At 39.7% G+C, this 17,466-nt stretch overlaps 1 protein-coding gene across 1 annotated transcript in view; it reads left to right on the forward strand.

Annotated features, from left to right (window-relative positions):
- The window catches only part of LOC146558819 (adhesion G protein-coupled receptor D2), a 94,471-nt gene that overhangs the window by 50,835 nt on the left and 26,170 nt on the right, over nt 1-17,466 (forward strand). The window contains exon 24 of the mRNA XM_085248210.1: nt 16,907-16,983. Within this exon, the coding sequence (XP_085104336.1) occupies nt 16,907-16,983 (77 nt within the window). The remainder of the gene's footprint in view (nt 1-16,906; nt 16,984-17,466) is intronic.

Raw genomic sequence — 17,466 nt, forward strand, 5'->3', positions numbered from 1 at the left:
TCAGAATGTGGAAATTTCAACATTGCTTGAAAAAACTGCCAGCTAGCAACATCCCTCCCACCGGTAGGCTAAGTTATTTTTAGCCAATTACAAGTTGAATCTGGTAGTTGGGGTTGTTAGCTAAGATACTGTCATTAAGAAGCTGCACAACTAATGTGTGTATGCGAGCTAATTTGCGATGTGTACCGCTAGCCCGGCCATTTATTTTTTAATGCACCTTCTCAGATTAATTCACTGCGTGTCGGGCTCGTGCCATCAGTTAACCCTTAGCGTGCCAATGGTTGCTGACCCCTGGAATAGAGTACACTCTTTATATAACCTGTATCCTAATGGATTCTCATATTATTAGGATAGTAGTAGAATATAAGTCTGTACAGATATATTTAGAATAAGTAAACAATGCCTTGTTGATTTACTTGAAGAGGCTCCTTATGATTTTCTTTAATCCAGTGACATCTAAATGTTTGCTTTAGTAGAAAGAAGTGAATTAAAGGAAACTGGTTTTGTTCACAAGTTTTATTGGCAAAAAATGCAAAATTGTGTCAAATTTGATTGCTGACCTAAAAATAGGAAAGAATCTTTCACCTTTATTTACTTATTGTTAATTGTTAGCCTCATGATTTATGATCTGTATTAGAAAATGTCCATCAGCGAATTAGTCCTTTTGTCGCTAACCATGTGTCGTTAGAGGACGTAGGACAATCGAGCATCATATTACAATCTAGGTCTTGAGTAGATAAATATTATGTGGGTAAGAGTTTATGACACTTACAATAATGATATTCACATTTGAAAAGTACATATGCTGTGAGTTATTGCTCCTTGTTGCTGTTCTGTGCACCTCTCAAACTGTGATTTATAGCATTTCCTTTGCAGCTGATCTACATGATCCTCAGCAGTATTGCCGCGTCTCTTATTCATATGGGGCACAGTATATACAGTCTATATGCCACAGTTACATGACTGAACCTGCCATGCACCAAGACAAATTAAACTGAGCAGGAAAAAATAATGTTTTTGATGTAACACAACTGTAGAAATAATGGAGTGTCAGATATTATTACTTAGACCATTTGGTGCTCTTCCAATTTGCTGCTGTGCTATGAAGTCCACTGCAAATGCAATCACCTGCATGTGATTTATTGGGACTTGGGTTGTTGGCCAAGAACTCATACACCACTACATTGCTATTATTTTCTTGCTGTAACTTCTATTATTACTGTTCTAACACAGAGTGTGTGATGCTGTGAAAACACTAATATAGTAGTTGATCCATTTCTCAGAGTGACAAGCAGGCATTTCTAATGCTTGATTGAATCAGTAATAAATTCACAAAATGACAAAGTAACAACTTTTCAATGATTATGTATTCCATTAAAGTACAAATAACAAACAGATAATGTTCTTTTTTCTAACAATAACCATTGGATCTGCTGAGTGATACTGGTATCTTACATATACTGAACAAAAATAAAAATGCAACACTTTTGTTTTTGCTCCCATTCCCCATGGGATGGACGTAGAGACCTAAAATTCATTCCAGATACACAATATAACCATCCCTCCCAAACAGTGGTCACAAATCAGTCCAAATGTGTGGTAGTGGGCACATCTGCCATATTGAGATAATCCATCCCACCTCACAGGTGTGCCACATCAGGATGCTGATCTGACATCATGAGTAGTGCACAGGTGTACCTCAGACTGCCCACAACAAAAGGCCACCCTGGAATGTGCAGTTTTGTCTCACAGCAAAATGCCACAGATGCCACAAGCAATGAGGGAGCGTGCAATTGGCATGCTGACAGCAGGAATGTCAACCAGATCTGTCGCCCGTGCATTGAATGTTCATTTCTCAACCATAAGCCGTCTCCACAGGCGTTTCAGAGAATATGGCAGCACATCCAACCGGCCTCACAACCGCAGACCTCGTGTAACCACACCAGCCCAGGACCTCCACATCCAGCAGGTTCACCTCCAAGATCGTCTGAGACCAGCCACCCAGACAGCTGCTGCAACAATTGGTTTGCACAACCAAACAATTTCTGCACAAACTGTCAGAAACCGTCTCAGGGACGCTCAACTGCATGCCCGTCGTCCTCATCGGGGTCTTGACCTGACTCCAGCTCGTCGCTGTAACAGACTTGTGTGGGCAAATGCTCACATTCGATGGCGTCTGGCACGTTGGAGAGGTGTGCGCTTCACGGATGAATCATGGTTCACATTGTTCAGGGCAGATGGCAGCTGAGAATGTCCCAGTTCTTGCATGGCCAGCATACTCACCGGACATGTCACCCATTGAGCATGTTCGGGATGTGCTTGACCGGCATATACGACAGCGTGTACCAGTTCCCACGAATATCCAACAACCTCGCACAGCCATTGAAGTGGAGTGGACCAACATTCCACAGGCCACAATTGACAATCTGATAGACTCCATGCGACGATGTGTTGCACTGCATGAGGCAAATGGTGGTCACACCAGATACTGACCGGTTCTGGGTCCCCAGACCTCCAATAGCGCAAAAAACTGCACATTCCAGGGTGGCCTTTTGTTGTGGGCAGTCTGAGGTACACCTGTGCACTACTCATAATGTCAGATCAGCATCCTGATGTGGCACACCTGTGAGGTGGGATGGATTATCTCAATATGGCAGATGTGCCCACTACCACACATTTGGACTGATTTGTGACCACTGTTTGGAAGGGATGGTTATATTGTGTATCTGGAATGAATTTTAGGTCTCTACGTCCATCCCATGGGGAATGGGAGCAGTAACAAAGGTGTTGCATTTATATTTTTGTTGAGTGTATATACGGTCAAGTAGTAATTGTTTCTGAGTGGGTGTAAATTTCTGCATGATTGGGACAAATATTCAAAGCAGACAGTGAGTTATGTTAAGGAGTGATATTCAGTGAGAAATCGGAAAGTAAAGCAAGTATTTGCCACGAAGAAGGACATGCGCGTGATGAAGGAAGGAAGGAAGAGTTTATTTAGCTTTTCTGTTGGGTCTCCTTTGCTTCAGTGGACTGTATTATAGAGCTTTCTATGGCTTTGTCACTCTTTTTTGTGTCCAGTTTATATCTAATAATTTCTCAATGTATTTTTATTGCAGTTCTAGTTGTGCACTTTATAGATTTTACTAAAGGTCTGATGTAATTTTAATTTAAAACCTACAGGCTCAGTTATAAACAAAGAGAAACTGATGGGTCACCTGCCCTAAATTCTTTTGCTTTCCAGGTGACTATAATGAAGAAAAGGTGTTGTGAAGTGTTGTGCAGTCTTATAAATTTATAATAGTAAACCATATTTCTGATGTTGTTTCCAGTTTGAGTAACCTTACTTGTAGGAACCATATGCCTGCACATTGCTGACATCTGACACCCATTTCTCTTCCTCTTTTTAGAACATGTGTTTCTCAGTATATCTTGCAATTAGGGGCCTTGTTAATAGAAAGTGGTGTGGCGGTATATTGCATGCATCTTCTGCAGATTACACACAGATCACACAGACATTACCAGAGGGTTGTCTCCCCCTTACATCCCTCCACCCGGACACCATCACTTGTCATGCATGTTTAGCCCAGTTCATTGACATGCAACAGGATCCCCTGCTCCAGAAATGCACAAAAAAATTGAAATATTCCCTTGTGGAATGACAGCATGTTTCAATTTCATGTGGGTGATTGCTGTAGTATCGCTTTCTGGTTTTGCATGACCACGTCTATAGGCCAATGACTGCCAATGTCATGATAATTTCACAAATAAAACCCTAATTCACTTGTTGTTAAACAACAATGTTAACATTAGTAGCTGTATCATTAGATTATGAACAGCAGTTTAAATATATGGAAGCTGATTTAACATTTACAAATGTTAAATCCGACACAGCTCAACTAAACAATATCTAAGCTGCTAGTGATGAACACCTGTTTGACCCTTTTATTTCTGCACGTCTTTTGTTTTAGTTAGATGTGCATATGTAAATCTGTCAAAATGAATTACGATTAAAATTTCCTTGATTGCAGAGTGTGTAAAATGAATTGAAATGCGATTACAGCTTTTCATAATGTCAAGTTATGATATCCTTGCACCTTGCATACAGGCCGTTTGTAATTACTGTTTATTTTTCCACTTATAAGACAAACTTAAATAGCTCAAGTGTGTGTCTGGTGTCCCTGTTTTGACTTAGTTTTTCTTTGGGGACACCAAATCTACTTCAGGAAGAAGAAGAAGAATCCATTGATATCAAATTGATAATTGCCACAACCAAATCACAGATCCTGGAGGAGAGGTGTGCATGCATGTGTCTCTGTGACAGAGCGGTATTTGGCCTCTGAACGGCAGCTTGTGTTCAACGTCTCGCTGATGCAAAGTGATGTGTGCTAATTCTACATCTGCTTTAACCAAACAGGGCTCAAAAGTTCAGCCAAGTCCCCCCCCCAAAAAATCACTTCCTCACAAGTTACCTTCCCTTCCTCTCTCTGTGTGCATGAATTAAAGTGTATTTCCCTTGTATCAGTTTTGAAGAGATTTGGAAGTGATAGATGAATAACTGGATAAGTCTTTGGGGTTTGGTGTGTGCTTGTGCGTGCACGTGTGTTTGTGCAAACTGAGACTTGGCTCGTTGGTTTGGATGTTTAGAGCATGTGTGGCCCTGAAATGTGTCCTGTCATGTGGGCTTAAGCTTTGAGGAGTTGATTGTAGCCTCGCAGTGTAAATACCCAAACAAACAGCCAGCGGTCAGTTTGCCATGTATTTACATTCCTCTTCCTCTCTCCAACTCGGTTTCTCTCACTCATGCTCTTGCATCTGATTTGTTAACTGGCATTCATCTTTCTTCTGCTCCGCCTCTGTGTGACCTGCTCCGCTTCCGTGGTGTCGCTTTTCTATGTAAAAAATCTCTTAGAAATTCTTAGGCCATTTGAAACACTTAAACAACTGCATTTCCTGAACTTGTATTACATCCTGACATTTTGTTATTTATCACACCCAATAAGAGAAACCCCGAGATGAAATATTGAACCCATTTGGTTGTTCTTAAGTGGCTTTAAGCGCAACTGTTTATGCATATTTGCCCAACCGCTACCGAGCGTTCCAAGCTTTACAAATTTGTTTTCCACAGCTGTTCTGCATAACAAATCCACGCTATCATGCGCAGGCGAAAGTCTGGTGGAGAGAATCTATTCATAATTCAAAGAAACAACACGGCACAAGCTGTGGCGTTGTCAGATATAACAAATTGAGGAGGAAAAGAGTTGAATTTGTATCTGCTTATGGAGGTTGACTACATTATACATACTGCAGGAGCCGCTGAGTGTGGGGTAATAGGATATATGATGGATGGCCAAGCTGCACCGGCTCCCATTCCTCTGGGTTATTCATCTATTTATCTGCTTATTTATTTATTCCTTCACCCAGAGAGACCCTCACAAACCTAAGATTTGCTTAAGGTGCATAATAGTTCAAAAAAGGAACACTGGTCAGTATGGAAATGGGTTTGAGTTCTTGAAGTCCTCTGTTGGTCTTGTGTCAGCTGCACTGATGTTCACTGGGCCAGCAGTTTGTTGGGTTTTATTGCCTCTTTCGAGTACACTAAACTACAAAGACGTTTCGCTGGAAACTTTTTCCAAACCACAAATTAAACTCATATCGCGCACACTGAAACACCCATGCAAACTTGTCCAGTCGAATTTCAACACAGCCAAATCTTTATGTCTTGAAGGATTGCTGCATGCAGATGCTTTAGTTGTTAGGAATGAGTCACGTGTAACTCTTTTGCTGTTGAATCCCCTGAAAGCATTTTCACATCTTTGGCTGCTCAGCAATCCCACGATGTGTAAATGTGTAATATTATATTTTAGTTTATGATGTCAAAGAGTATAATAGTTCAATTAAACCTAAATGAGATCAATCAAACCGAGACACCTGAAAAAAATATTAGATTTATTTAATTCAGTGGCAATCAGCTTTCCAACATGAAACCAAATCTTCAGGGATTCCCGTGACATAGAGTCAGCACCCGCCACATTTAATCGTCAGCTAAATGCCCTTTATGTTTAACCCTGTCACTGCTCCACTATCAAGGGTGTCATTCAAGGTCCTGCATTTGGCCAGGCGTAGGTCACCTCCCCTGGGTCAGGCTGTTTTGTAGGTTACCTCTACCCCCTCCCAGCAAAGAGGGTACACTGTGCTCTAGTAAGTGTGTATTTCATAAAGCAGAGCCACAATATGTAGTTTCTTCTATGCAAAATCAACCTAGTGACCTATCCAGGGTATATTCTGCCTCTCACCCAAAGTCAGCTGGGTCCCTGAATTGCAAACATAGTTGAGAAAATCGATGGGTGAATGGATTTCCATACTTTCTCTTTTTACATGCACATTTTAATGTATGTTTACACACATTACACATCACACAAACCAATCTTTTCTGAAAGTATCTTAGCATAGTGCTAAAGCATTTACCACTACTTCCATCGTGCTCCTTCGCCACCTCCCTCAGAACATTTTTCCATCATCCCAATCTAAACTGCCAATGGCAACGACATAGCTGCTAGCTTACGACAAAGCAAAGTGGGGAAAAGGGAGAGAGGAAGGCAGTAAGGAGGTGGGGGTGGGGAGGTTAGGCCGTAGATCAGGGCAGGGAGGATGGCGGCGAGACCAGGAGGTGACAGGGGAATAACATCCCTTTCTCCTCAATCGACAGGGACCATAACTCCTGCCTCTCCAGGGACAGATTGAGAAAGGCAATAGCCCTAGGGGCTGTGAAGCACGGATGCTTAGGAGAATTGAAAGTTAAAAGAAAAACGCAGTTTGCCGAGCCACTGCCACTGATTGAGCCAACAGCAACACTCGTAGCTAGTGGAATTTTGTCTCATTTCTTCTCATTTTAGAGCTACAATAGAAAGGCCCAGTAGCATACCATTTATACTGATTCTCAAACGACAGGTCCCCGGGGTTATTGTTGAGCATTGCACAATTTTTAGACCATGTTCTTCTTAACTGGCTGGTAGTATGAGCATGTCTTGCTTTTGCAGTGCCGTGAAATGCTTTTGGATTGGAAAGTCAAGAAGATGACATGAAAGTGTCTATATAGAGTTGCACTTCATCCTTTTACTTCTTTACTTCTAGTTTTGCAGTGATCTTGTGAACTTGGTCATTGTTGCGACACACAAAAATAACATTTAACAGACTAAACCTAACCCTGTAAAATCATTTTCAAGTGTAGCCACATGATAGATATGCTGACATACTTGCTGTACTAATTACATACTAATTATATTAGACATGGACTAAGTCAATGACATGCCAGTTCTAGTGTGCCCTAAACCTGCAATCTTTCTACTGACCTACAGGAGGCATACACACAGACTTTATTCAATCCCACACAGGGGAAATTCACTGGTTATAGCAGCACAAGGGACAGGAAGAAAAAGTGAAGCAGAAATACATTAGACAAATTAAAATAGAAAAAGTAAATAATACGCATAGTACAAGAAAAGTTTTTAAAACAGCTGAATTTGAACTGTAGAGGATCAAATTTTCAGGGCAGCTAAATAAAGGTGCTGACCTAGTGCATTACAGTTTCTTTGTTTGGTTTAGCTTTTACACAAAAGCAATAAAAAGCGACAAAAAGAAGACTGGAAATGTGTAAAAACTGTAGGGAAGTGTACTGTATGCCTTGCTGTGTTAAACATAGCGACTAGCCAGTTATGCTGTTTAACTCAATCAGCAAATAAATCACATCATCATATAATAGATTATAGACTATAGATTATAGACATATATATATATATATATATATATATATATATATATATATATATATATATATATATATATATATAGTTGTTTTACGTACATCTTATCTCCTTTTATAGCTTTCTGCACCTTTAAAAAAAATCTCTGTGTCTCAGTTTTGTGTCTTTCTTTTCTGTGGTCCTTCATCCAACTTCTCTCCTCCACAATCATGCTGCCATCTTTGGGTTTGGAGCAGCTGGACAGCAGAGGGAGGCAAGGACGTAGCAGCTTTTATAGCTGGATCAATTTTACAGTGGCTTACCGAATAGCTTTTAATGCTGTCCTTTATTTTCAGTTGTAAGCCTCAGAGTGTCTGCTGCTCCAGAGGGTGCGAGAGAGAGAGGGAGAGAGAGACAATAAATTTTAATACATTGTCTCTGGAAAATTACACATGTTTAATCATTGATTTTTATTGGCTCATCATGATAACGTTATCCCAGTGGGTGAGAGTGGGCTCATAAAAGAAAAGTGACTGAATTAGTTATGACATTTTAAAGACTACATTTGAGAAAATTAACCACAGGCATAACCCTTTTTTTTTGGTCTAATACACTGTTTATGGATTGGTGTGGTAACAGTTATATCCATCGACAGTTTGCCATTCAAACCAATTTGTAACCATTTAAATCTTACACTTCTGTGAACTGGAACCTAGCTGCTCTGATCTTTAATCTGCCCTTACGTCACCTCTTCTGTTTGGGAATTCATCATTGAATGGAAATTAAATCTGTAAAGAAGGACATGAAAATGATTTGGAGCAAAGACCAATGGTGTCACCATCAGTTTGAGATTAAGTCTACAGCAAAGACCGACTGATAAGAGCCATTTGGCCTATTTTTATCCTTCACAGAGACTTGAAAATGTTCCCATTAATAACCGAAATTTAGTTCTATTAAGTTTGTGCAAAGTTTGTATAAATACAAAGACATATAGAGTTTATTTCTTCCTTGCATTGCACCTGCTCTTTAGTTGTCCTATATTTTTTTTAGCACCCTTGTAGGGTGAACCCTTTTTTCTGCTCTTCTTTTCATCTTTTGTGTGTCCTAGTTTTGTGTGTATGGTTATTTATCTATTGATAAATTTGACTGTTAACCAGATGAAATTAGAACAAAAAAGCAATGCATGTTATTTATACCTGATGTAATGAAGCTCCTGACGTACCCGCACTATTATTATAATCTTTGCTTTGGTCTGCCTTTAGCGCTGTCACATTCTCTGTGATTTCACCTCAGTGACTACAGTATAGTGCAAGAAAGGTGAAATTTAAGTGTGTGCACCAAGATTTATCGACTGCATATAAAAAAGATATCAGGGTCATTAAGTCCAACTGTACTGCCATCAAGCTGATGAAAACTGGCAAACACATACTCTTCATAATGCCTGCGGTGTGTGCTTGTGTGTGTATAAGAGATGTGATAAGGTAGATTGACTTCTAATATAAATGGTAGAGGTGTCTACTGACACCCGTATAGCAGTGCCCTTTGTGTCCCTGTCTGGCAACCTTATTCTGTGCTTGTGTGTGTAGGGATACTAGTTCTCTTGTGTGTGCAACCATTAAAGATTTGTATATCCTTGTGTGTCTTTGTTTCTTTCTTTATTTGTTACTTGGTACTTTTAGATACTATTGTTTGAGATGCACAAGAGAGTAACTTTGGATAAGTTAGAGGTGAATTGAGGGAGCAAATGTGTGGACATGTGTATCCACAAATTTCTTCATGCATGTTTGTTTGCTTCGCTGACACACACACGCTCACACATATATACACATGCACACACACCACATAAAACACACAGGTTAGCCCTCCTCTACACCGGCACCTGCTCCGCTGAAGGTGAAAGAAGTGCTCACTTGAGCTCATTGAAAAGTAGATGTGACAGTAAATTTTTCAGGCCCTTGTGAGATGGGAGATCTTGTTATAGCATTCAGGATGGGGGTCAGGGCAGTGGCTGCTTGATGATTGAGGAAAAGAGAAGTAAATTCATTCTGCTTCGGGCACTTTGTCAAGTGCCAGTAGCTTACCGTTGAGAGCCACTCACCCATCACCGTGTTACGGCCCCAGAGGTCACATCCACCGCCATAAATCTGCCTCGCCTCCTCGCCTGCTAAACCTATTGCCTTACCCTGGCTGAGCACGAGTAGGGAGAGAGGCTGCAGCTGGTGCTACTGCTGCTCATAGTCACTCAAATGAAAAAAAAAAGGCAGAAGGGAGGATATAGATTCTTCTTTTGATGCTGCTGATGGTGTAAGAGCAGGACACTGGGTGTGCTGTGTAACAGCACGCGAGAGATGTGTCCATCGGGACGAACGGTTCTGTTGTGTGCATTCATGTTTGAAAGGATGGAAGTATGACTATAGATGTTTCTAAAGAGGGCTAAGGAGGGCTCACATGTTTTATTTGTGTGTTTAGAGTTGGGTTGAGATTTGTGCCCAGTCTGCACTGGGACGGGAAAATGTACCAGAAAAGTTGGCACTTTGAAGATGCAGAGTCAGCTCTTTTGAAACAACTGTGAAAGGAATAACTGAAGTTTGTAATCAGTTATTCTAATTCTGCAGCTGATTTACTCTTCCTGCATGTCAACATCAGAAACTTGATACACCTGAGCTCAATCAGCTCATCATGCCTCCCCTCCCTGGAGTGAACTGGTTCTGAATTGTTGTTGTTGTCATGTGCAGGATGCCAGTGAAAAGCTGCGTCCGTGCGTGTGTTAAGACAACAACGGGAACTAAAAGGAAAATGCTGAAAAGTGTTGAAACATGGTCAGGTTCGTCATGCCTCTTCTATAGTGGTGCCAACCTCCACTTCCACCACCAGCTCACTCACCTGCTCAGCCTGAAACCGGAGGTCGGGGCACACGAGGGACCTGCTCTGCCTGAGACGGAGGTCACCACCTTCAAAATAGCTCAAGAACAGGGCATAGAGAGCTTTATGCATCCGAGCCTTACATCACCAAGCACAGTGCAAAGCATTGCATGCAGTGATGTAAAGCACGCTGCCACTGGACTCTAGAGACAGTGGAGACGTGTTCTCTGGAGAGGAATCACACCTGCAATACAATGAACCCATCTGGGTTTGGTGGTTACCAGCTGCATGGTAGTTTTCAGACTACGTTGTGCTAACTGTAAAGTTTGGTGAGGGAGGACTATGGAGTAGGGTTGAACAGGGTTTTTTTTGGCAATTTAATGCTCCCAGCTTTGTGGGAAGATTTTGGGGATAGTCCCTTCCTGTTTCAACATGACTGTGCACCACTTTACAAAGCAAGGTCCATATAGACATGGATGAGTGAGTCTGGTGTGGAATAACTTGACTGGCCTGCCCAGAGCCTTGACTTCAACCTGATGGAACACTGAGTGAGGACTGCGAGCCAGGCCTTCTCATCCAACATCGGTGCCTGACCTCACAAATGTGTTTCTTGAAGAATGGTCAAAAATTCCCATAAACACAGTCCTGAACCTTGTGAAAAGCCTTCCCAGAAGAGCTGAAGCTATTACAACTGCCAATGGTGGGCTGACATCATATTAAAACCTAAGGATTATGTCACTCAAGTCAGGCGAGCAAATACTTTTGGCAGTATACTGTATATGACTTCTTCTCTCCATGAAAGAGCTTTAACCTGCATTTCTGGGTGGCACAGAAAACCTTGCTCACAGTCAATGATTTCTGGAAGTGTTTCTGAGCCTATGCAGTGATTTTCATGGCAGAGTCATGCCTGTTTTTAACGTAGTGCTTGATGAGGACCTGAAGACCACAGGCATCCAGCATGGATTTTTGTCGTTGTCTTTTGCGCACAGAGATTTCTTCAAATTTTTTGAATCTTTTGATGATATTATTTACTGAAGATGAAATATTTAAAGTCTTCCCAGCTAAATTTTTTCTGAGATTGTTCCACAATTTGTAGATGCAGTGTTTTTTGCAGAATTGACTCTACCTGTCCAAGACACTATTTTCATAACTAGTCATGTTACTGACCTGTTGCCAGTTAACCTGATTAACCTGAGCTTTCTTTTAGTGCCATTTCCTTTTACAGCCTTCTTTTGTCCCTATTCCAACTGTTCTGAGACATGTTGCTGCCATGAAATTCATTCATTCATTTTGCATTAAATTGTAAAATGCATCAGTTTAAACATTTGATATGTTTTCTGTGTCCTGTTGTTAATGAAATATGGATTTGTGAGACTTGCAAGTCATTGCAGTCTTTTTTTATTTACATTCCACACAGCATCTGTCATTTGGCAGGCTTGGGATTTTTGGTTGTTTTTTTTTATTTTCCAAAAGAGCTTCGTCATACTATAATTGGGAAAGAAGAAGAAATGCATGCCTTGTATGTTCAACATAGTAATAAGTCACTCAACTAAAAAATTCCAAGCACGTGGGTTATAATAGTACCACACATTTATCAAATGACACATTTTTTTCTTTTTGGACAACCTAAGAAATGTCAATAGATGAAACGGCTGAAAACCAAGGTATGTATGTTGTTTGTCCTTTTTTGCTTACTGGCCAGATCCCTAAAGGTTGCATTTCTCCTGCTTCTCCAAAATTGGTTCCAAGTCCACGTATGAAGACTTGATCCTAATGGTTGAAAGCCTTCAGACCTCTCTATTTCGTTTCTGGAAAATATCCCTTGTGAAGCCAGTATTAACTGGTGAAGGTAACTTTAGTTTAAGAATCATGAACCAAGGCTAATTCTTTTTAATATATGCCAACTGTACTTTGAACTACCAAAACTATTACTTTTGTTATATGGACATGCTTGTCCATATATGTACAGAGTGTGTGTGATTGCTTCTTTCTGAACTTTGTCATTGTACACCATAATTACACCTGCCCCAACTCTGTGTCCGTATGCATTCTTCTGCCCATGTATATTTGTGTATGTGTGTGCACTCATCTTCCAAGCTTGTTATATGTAACCGACAGCCTGCTTTCAATATAACCTCTTATTAGATGGTGATTATCCTGCCTGCATCTGGCTTTTTTCAGCAGTTGACTGAAAGTTGGAAAGGCCAGGGGCATACTGGGTGGAAAGGAGTGAAAGCTTCCTGTACCTGGCCCTGGTTCACAGCTGTCTTTTGGAATGTAATTTTTTATTATTATTTTTTTACAATAGCTTTAATGCAACTTGGTAATAATAATAACTGTAGTTTAGCAACCGTCTTACATAATTGTGCTATCCTGGTTGAATCTTTATATTTATATAATCACCAGCAATGTTAGGAAGGTTACATTTGAGAGGTAAGTGAATAGTTAGGGGTGGGTGATATAGCCTCAAGATTATGTCACAATACTTATGTTTTTTGGGATAGTGATAAATATAAAATGAAGATTTTACCAGGGAGTGCAGCTTGTTGGATGACAGCATTAACAGCACTTTATATATACATCTAGTCATACCGTTTCCTTGGTTTTCTTGTTTAATTAAAAAGAAGACATCTGCTTAACACTTGGTTACTTGGGATGTGTCTTGGGCCGAGCTTCTTAAAATTTTGCTTAAAGCTCTGCTTTTCCACCGTTTCCACCCCATCAATAATTTCTATCCATCATTTAATCTGCGTATCGTATGGTAGCAACTACAGTAACTTGTGGGCAGCACATCAACTGCTATTAATATCTTCTCATTGTATGACTTCATACCTTGGCTGTAGTCAACAGTGTATTTTTGCTTCAAGTGTTTGTTGCATTTCCAACTTTAGCGAGAACACTTTTCTTGCATATTTTGCAGCGCTTTGTCAGAGGTGTGGACTCTAGTTGCCAAACCATTTCCTTACTATTGAAATGCCGTTTAAGGCACTAAATCATGATAAGAGGCTTAGACATGTATGGGCTTGCACTAGGAAACATAAATGCATTGCATTGCTATATCACTGATAGCATAAGACCATTTTTTCACACAAAAAAATTATACTGGTATTCTTGCAGATGGGATGATATGACACCACTTGGTAGTAGATCAGAAATTGCTAGCTAATACAAAATTAATAAGTAAATAATAATTGGTAAATGTAAAGCAACTCAGCTTGCTGGATGCACAAATATAGAGTTTGCTCTAACAATGTGGGCAAGAATAAACTATCTTTATATACTAATAGTGATGACGCTGCCCTGTAGGGTTTGAGCATTTCAGTCTTGACATAATTTTCACAGCTGGAAATTAAGCTTTACACCTTGATGTAATGTTAGAGCCAATTTTGTGATTTAGCAGCTAAATATTGTAGAATCAGTCAGTTTCCTGACAAATATTGCCATTCAAAGAGATGGTTATTCATGTTGGAGCGATCGTCTGAACTCTGGTTGGTCATGTAGTATACAGTGGGTTGGTTTGTAGTCGTACAAACGCATATAAGACAACCAATAAAAAAATAACTTTTAAATTTAGATTACAAACTGCCGTGGGTTCTTCTTGAAATCAAACTATGGTGTTACCCTGACATCTGTCTCAGTGGCTTTTCTTTTTGTCAGACAGAGAATTAAAAACTGTTATATTGTGACTCGGTAGTGTTTATCACTTTATAGCTGGAAGTATATAGTTGGATTCAACCCTTTTACATCACCAACATTTGGATTATGATCTGAATTTTGATTGAATATTTTTTCCTAATGACAGAGTAATAGATAGCACTTACATTTTATTTGTTTATTTAATTACATAACTTTGTATCTATAGCTTCTATATCTACTGCATCCAAAACCACAGCTAATAAGTGTCACATTTGGATCCCTTCCATAGCCTGTCCTGTGTTTGTGGTGAAATGATAACGGAGATGCTATAACATGCAAATTGCTACATGTCAGTCTGCAAGCTACTTTATAAAGCAAAACACAGCCAAAATAGGAGGGAAAGAAATGGACAGTACACAGTGTAGCAGGATCCCGAGGGCCTGGCTGGGATCTTTGTAAGAGCCCAAACATCAGCTGTTCTCCAATGGGCTTTCAAAGAGCCATAACAGAGGAACACAATAGACTGGACAGATGGTCCCAAACAAACTGCACCGGGTTTGATGCTATTGAAAGCTGTTTACCTCATGCCAGACGCCAGCAAGTGCAGAGGATGCATTGTGTGATCATTTCTGGATGGCTGAATGTGTGCTTCTGTGTGTTTGAGTACCAGCTTCTGCTGCTTCTATAAACCCCCTGGTCTGTTTTAACCACCAAATGACTACTCATAGCTGGTAAGATGTGAGAGTGTGTGCACTTTTGTCATAATTAGGCTACAATCAAAGAAAAGACATGATTATTAAATGCAAACCATGAGTGATTTTCACTCAGTGGCTGCCAGCCAAGTCTCTGGGCCATGACAAACCTTTGGCTGATAACCAATAACCACACAAACGTTAAACAGACCCCCCCTTAACCTCTTTCTCTGTTTCTCCCTGCCTCCCATGCTCTCCTCCCTCATCTCCCCTTCATCTGCTTTCCTAAAGAGCAGTGCTGACACCTCAGAATGATGAACTCCTTCAGTGCTCTGACCTTTCTCCTTCGGACTAGTCACCCACCCTCCTGCCCTCTACCATGTAGATGAGACAGAGACAGATGAAGATATTTTGTAATGTGTGTGCATGTCTGGGGTTAGTGGGGATGGTGGGCGGGAGTGTCAAGCAGTGACACAGTTAAATTAGTTTTGCTGTTGGTGGATGGTGGCCGTTCCACCTTCAGATCAGCAGTCAACCAGGGAGATTAATCCTGACACTGGGGGCCTGTTGAAGAGCGGTTATGACAGGCCCTGAACCAGAAGAGCGAGGCAGACAGGTAGACAGACAGAAAGGGCAGATGGGTTCATGACTATGATAAAACCGACCAAGATTGTGTCCATATATCTGTGTGTAACTTTAATGCTTAACATACAGATTGTCAGATAGCCGGGGACATAAAAATGTAAAAGTCGAGTTTCTGCACTATGACATGTACAAATAATTAGTAGGTAGCAAAAATCCTACGATTGACTTATTAAAAAATGTCTACTATGTCTGCTGGTGCTGCTTCAGACAGTTTCCCTAGCAGATTTAACAAAGATTTAATTTTTATTATAGGCTAATCAAAAGAAATCAAGCATGATACCCAGTCGTGATTCTGATTTAAGGCGTGTTTATTAATTTGCAGATTATTAGCTAGCTATTAACTAGCCATGCAGCATTTTATATTGTATTTAAATTAAATTACTAGTGTAAATTAACGTCACTTTTGACTAAATTAAAATACAGTGGCTAATTGATCTGGAATAGGGTGACTGATTCTTCAAATTGCTGTTAGCAGTATTAGCACAAAAATACACATCTGTAATAAAAAAAAAGAGAACAAACCAATTATTGTTCTGCCTCAAAGTAATACATTTAGATGAGCTGTTGCATTTTTATAATTTACATTTTATTAGTTTCATGGTTATTGTAGTGTTATAAGTATATGGTTAGTAAAGATTTGAGACTGGAGCTAAATTCTGGAGCACATTTTACACCCAAAGGATGGCACTGCAAATCTTTTCGATCCATAGTGATATCAAGGTGTCATGTTAATTATTGATACTCCATTGAATTCAGGTATTGTGAACATGTGAACCGTCCTTGAACAGTTACTATATCTTCTCATCACTCTCATCCCATGTAATAAAGGCCAAATGAGGATATCAGATACATATGCATATGTATCTGATATCCACATGCATAAATTTAAGTGAATGAGTGACAGAAGTTAGTAAGTATAGTATCATTAGCCTTGTCTACCCATTTTTCTCTTTCTTTCTGTTTTAATTGACTCCAGTTTGTAATCCTGTCCCTTTAGGCCATCCTTTGTATTTCTGTCTTGTTTCCTTCTATAATTGGTTGAGATAAGTGCATCTTACAGGCCACGTAGATGGAAGAAATCCCTGGATTATTCATACTCTGTTAAGGGTTCACATGAACACTAAAACAACTTTGTGTTGTTTATTTTAATAATTTTGCTCAGGTTTTGCCATTTATTGTAACTGATACCTGCAGATAGTTTGTGAGATAAAAGGCAAAGAAAAATAAAACTTAGTTGCTTAAAGCACATGTGTATTCAGTTACTTTTCAGTAATGGGAAACACTGTTGGCAGACCTAACTTAATGAGTCTGTTTGTGTCTTTATGTCTTCAGTTGAGGTGTCCATTCCTTGTGTACCAGAGATAGTAGAAAATGGCCAAATGTCCGAAGGCACTCATCTGGATACAGAGGTATGTTACATATACTTTCAGTACAAGTGTGTTTAATCTCTTTAGCTCAAAAATGTTTGGACGACACGTTTTGCAAGTTTTGAGGAAATGTTGTATTAGTTTAACATATTCAGACAGTTCTCTGAGTCCACACAAGCCTGATGTATTAGACTTTTAAAAGATTACTTTGGTTTTCTAGATTTCTTTTTATGCATAAATGCTGTTAAGAGTAAAAGCACTATTAAAAACCTTCTATAGCTCATCACACTGTGCAATAAAACTCAAAAGATTATTAAAATTATTAAAAACTATTACTGACAAACTGAACCAGGTACTATGATAAATACACTGACACTACACACAATGACAAAGAAGCAGCAGTAGTCACATGGCACTTACAGTTTCTCCTTCTACACATAATTGTGATTTCATTCGGACAAATGTGATTTAAAGCCATTGTAGCATAAAATTTAATACAAAAAGAACATATTTAGTTAAAAAGGT

The sequence above is a fragment of the Mchenga conophoros genome, linkage group LG15, assembly GCF_057382185.1.
Source record: "Mchenga conophoros isolate Kocher_MC1m ecotype Shallow Benthic linkage group LG15, M_conophoros_male_GT1.1, whole genome shotgun sequence".
Classification (NCBI taxonomy): Eukaryota; Metazoa; Chordata; class Actinopteri; order Cichliformes; family Cichlidae; genus Mchenga; species Mchenga conophoros.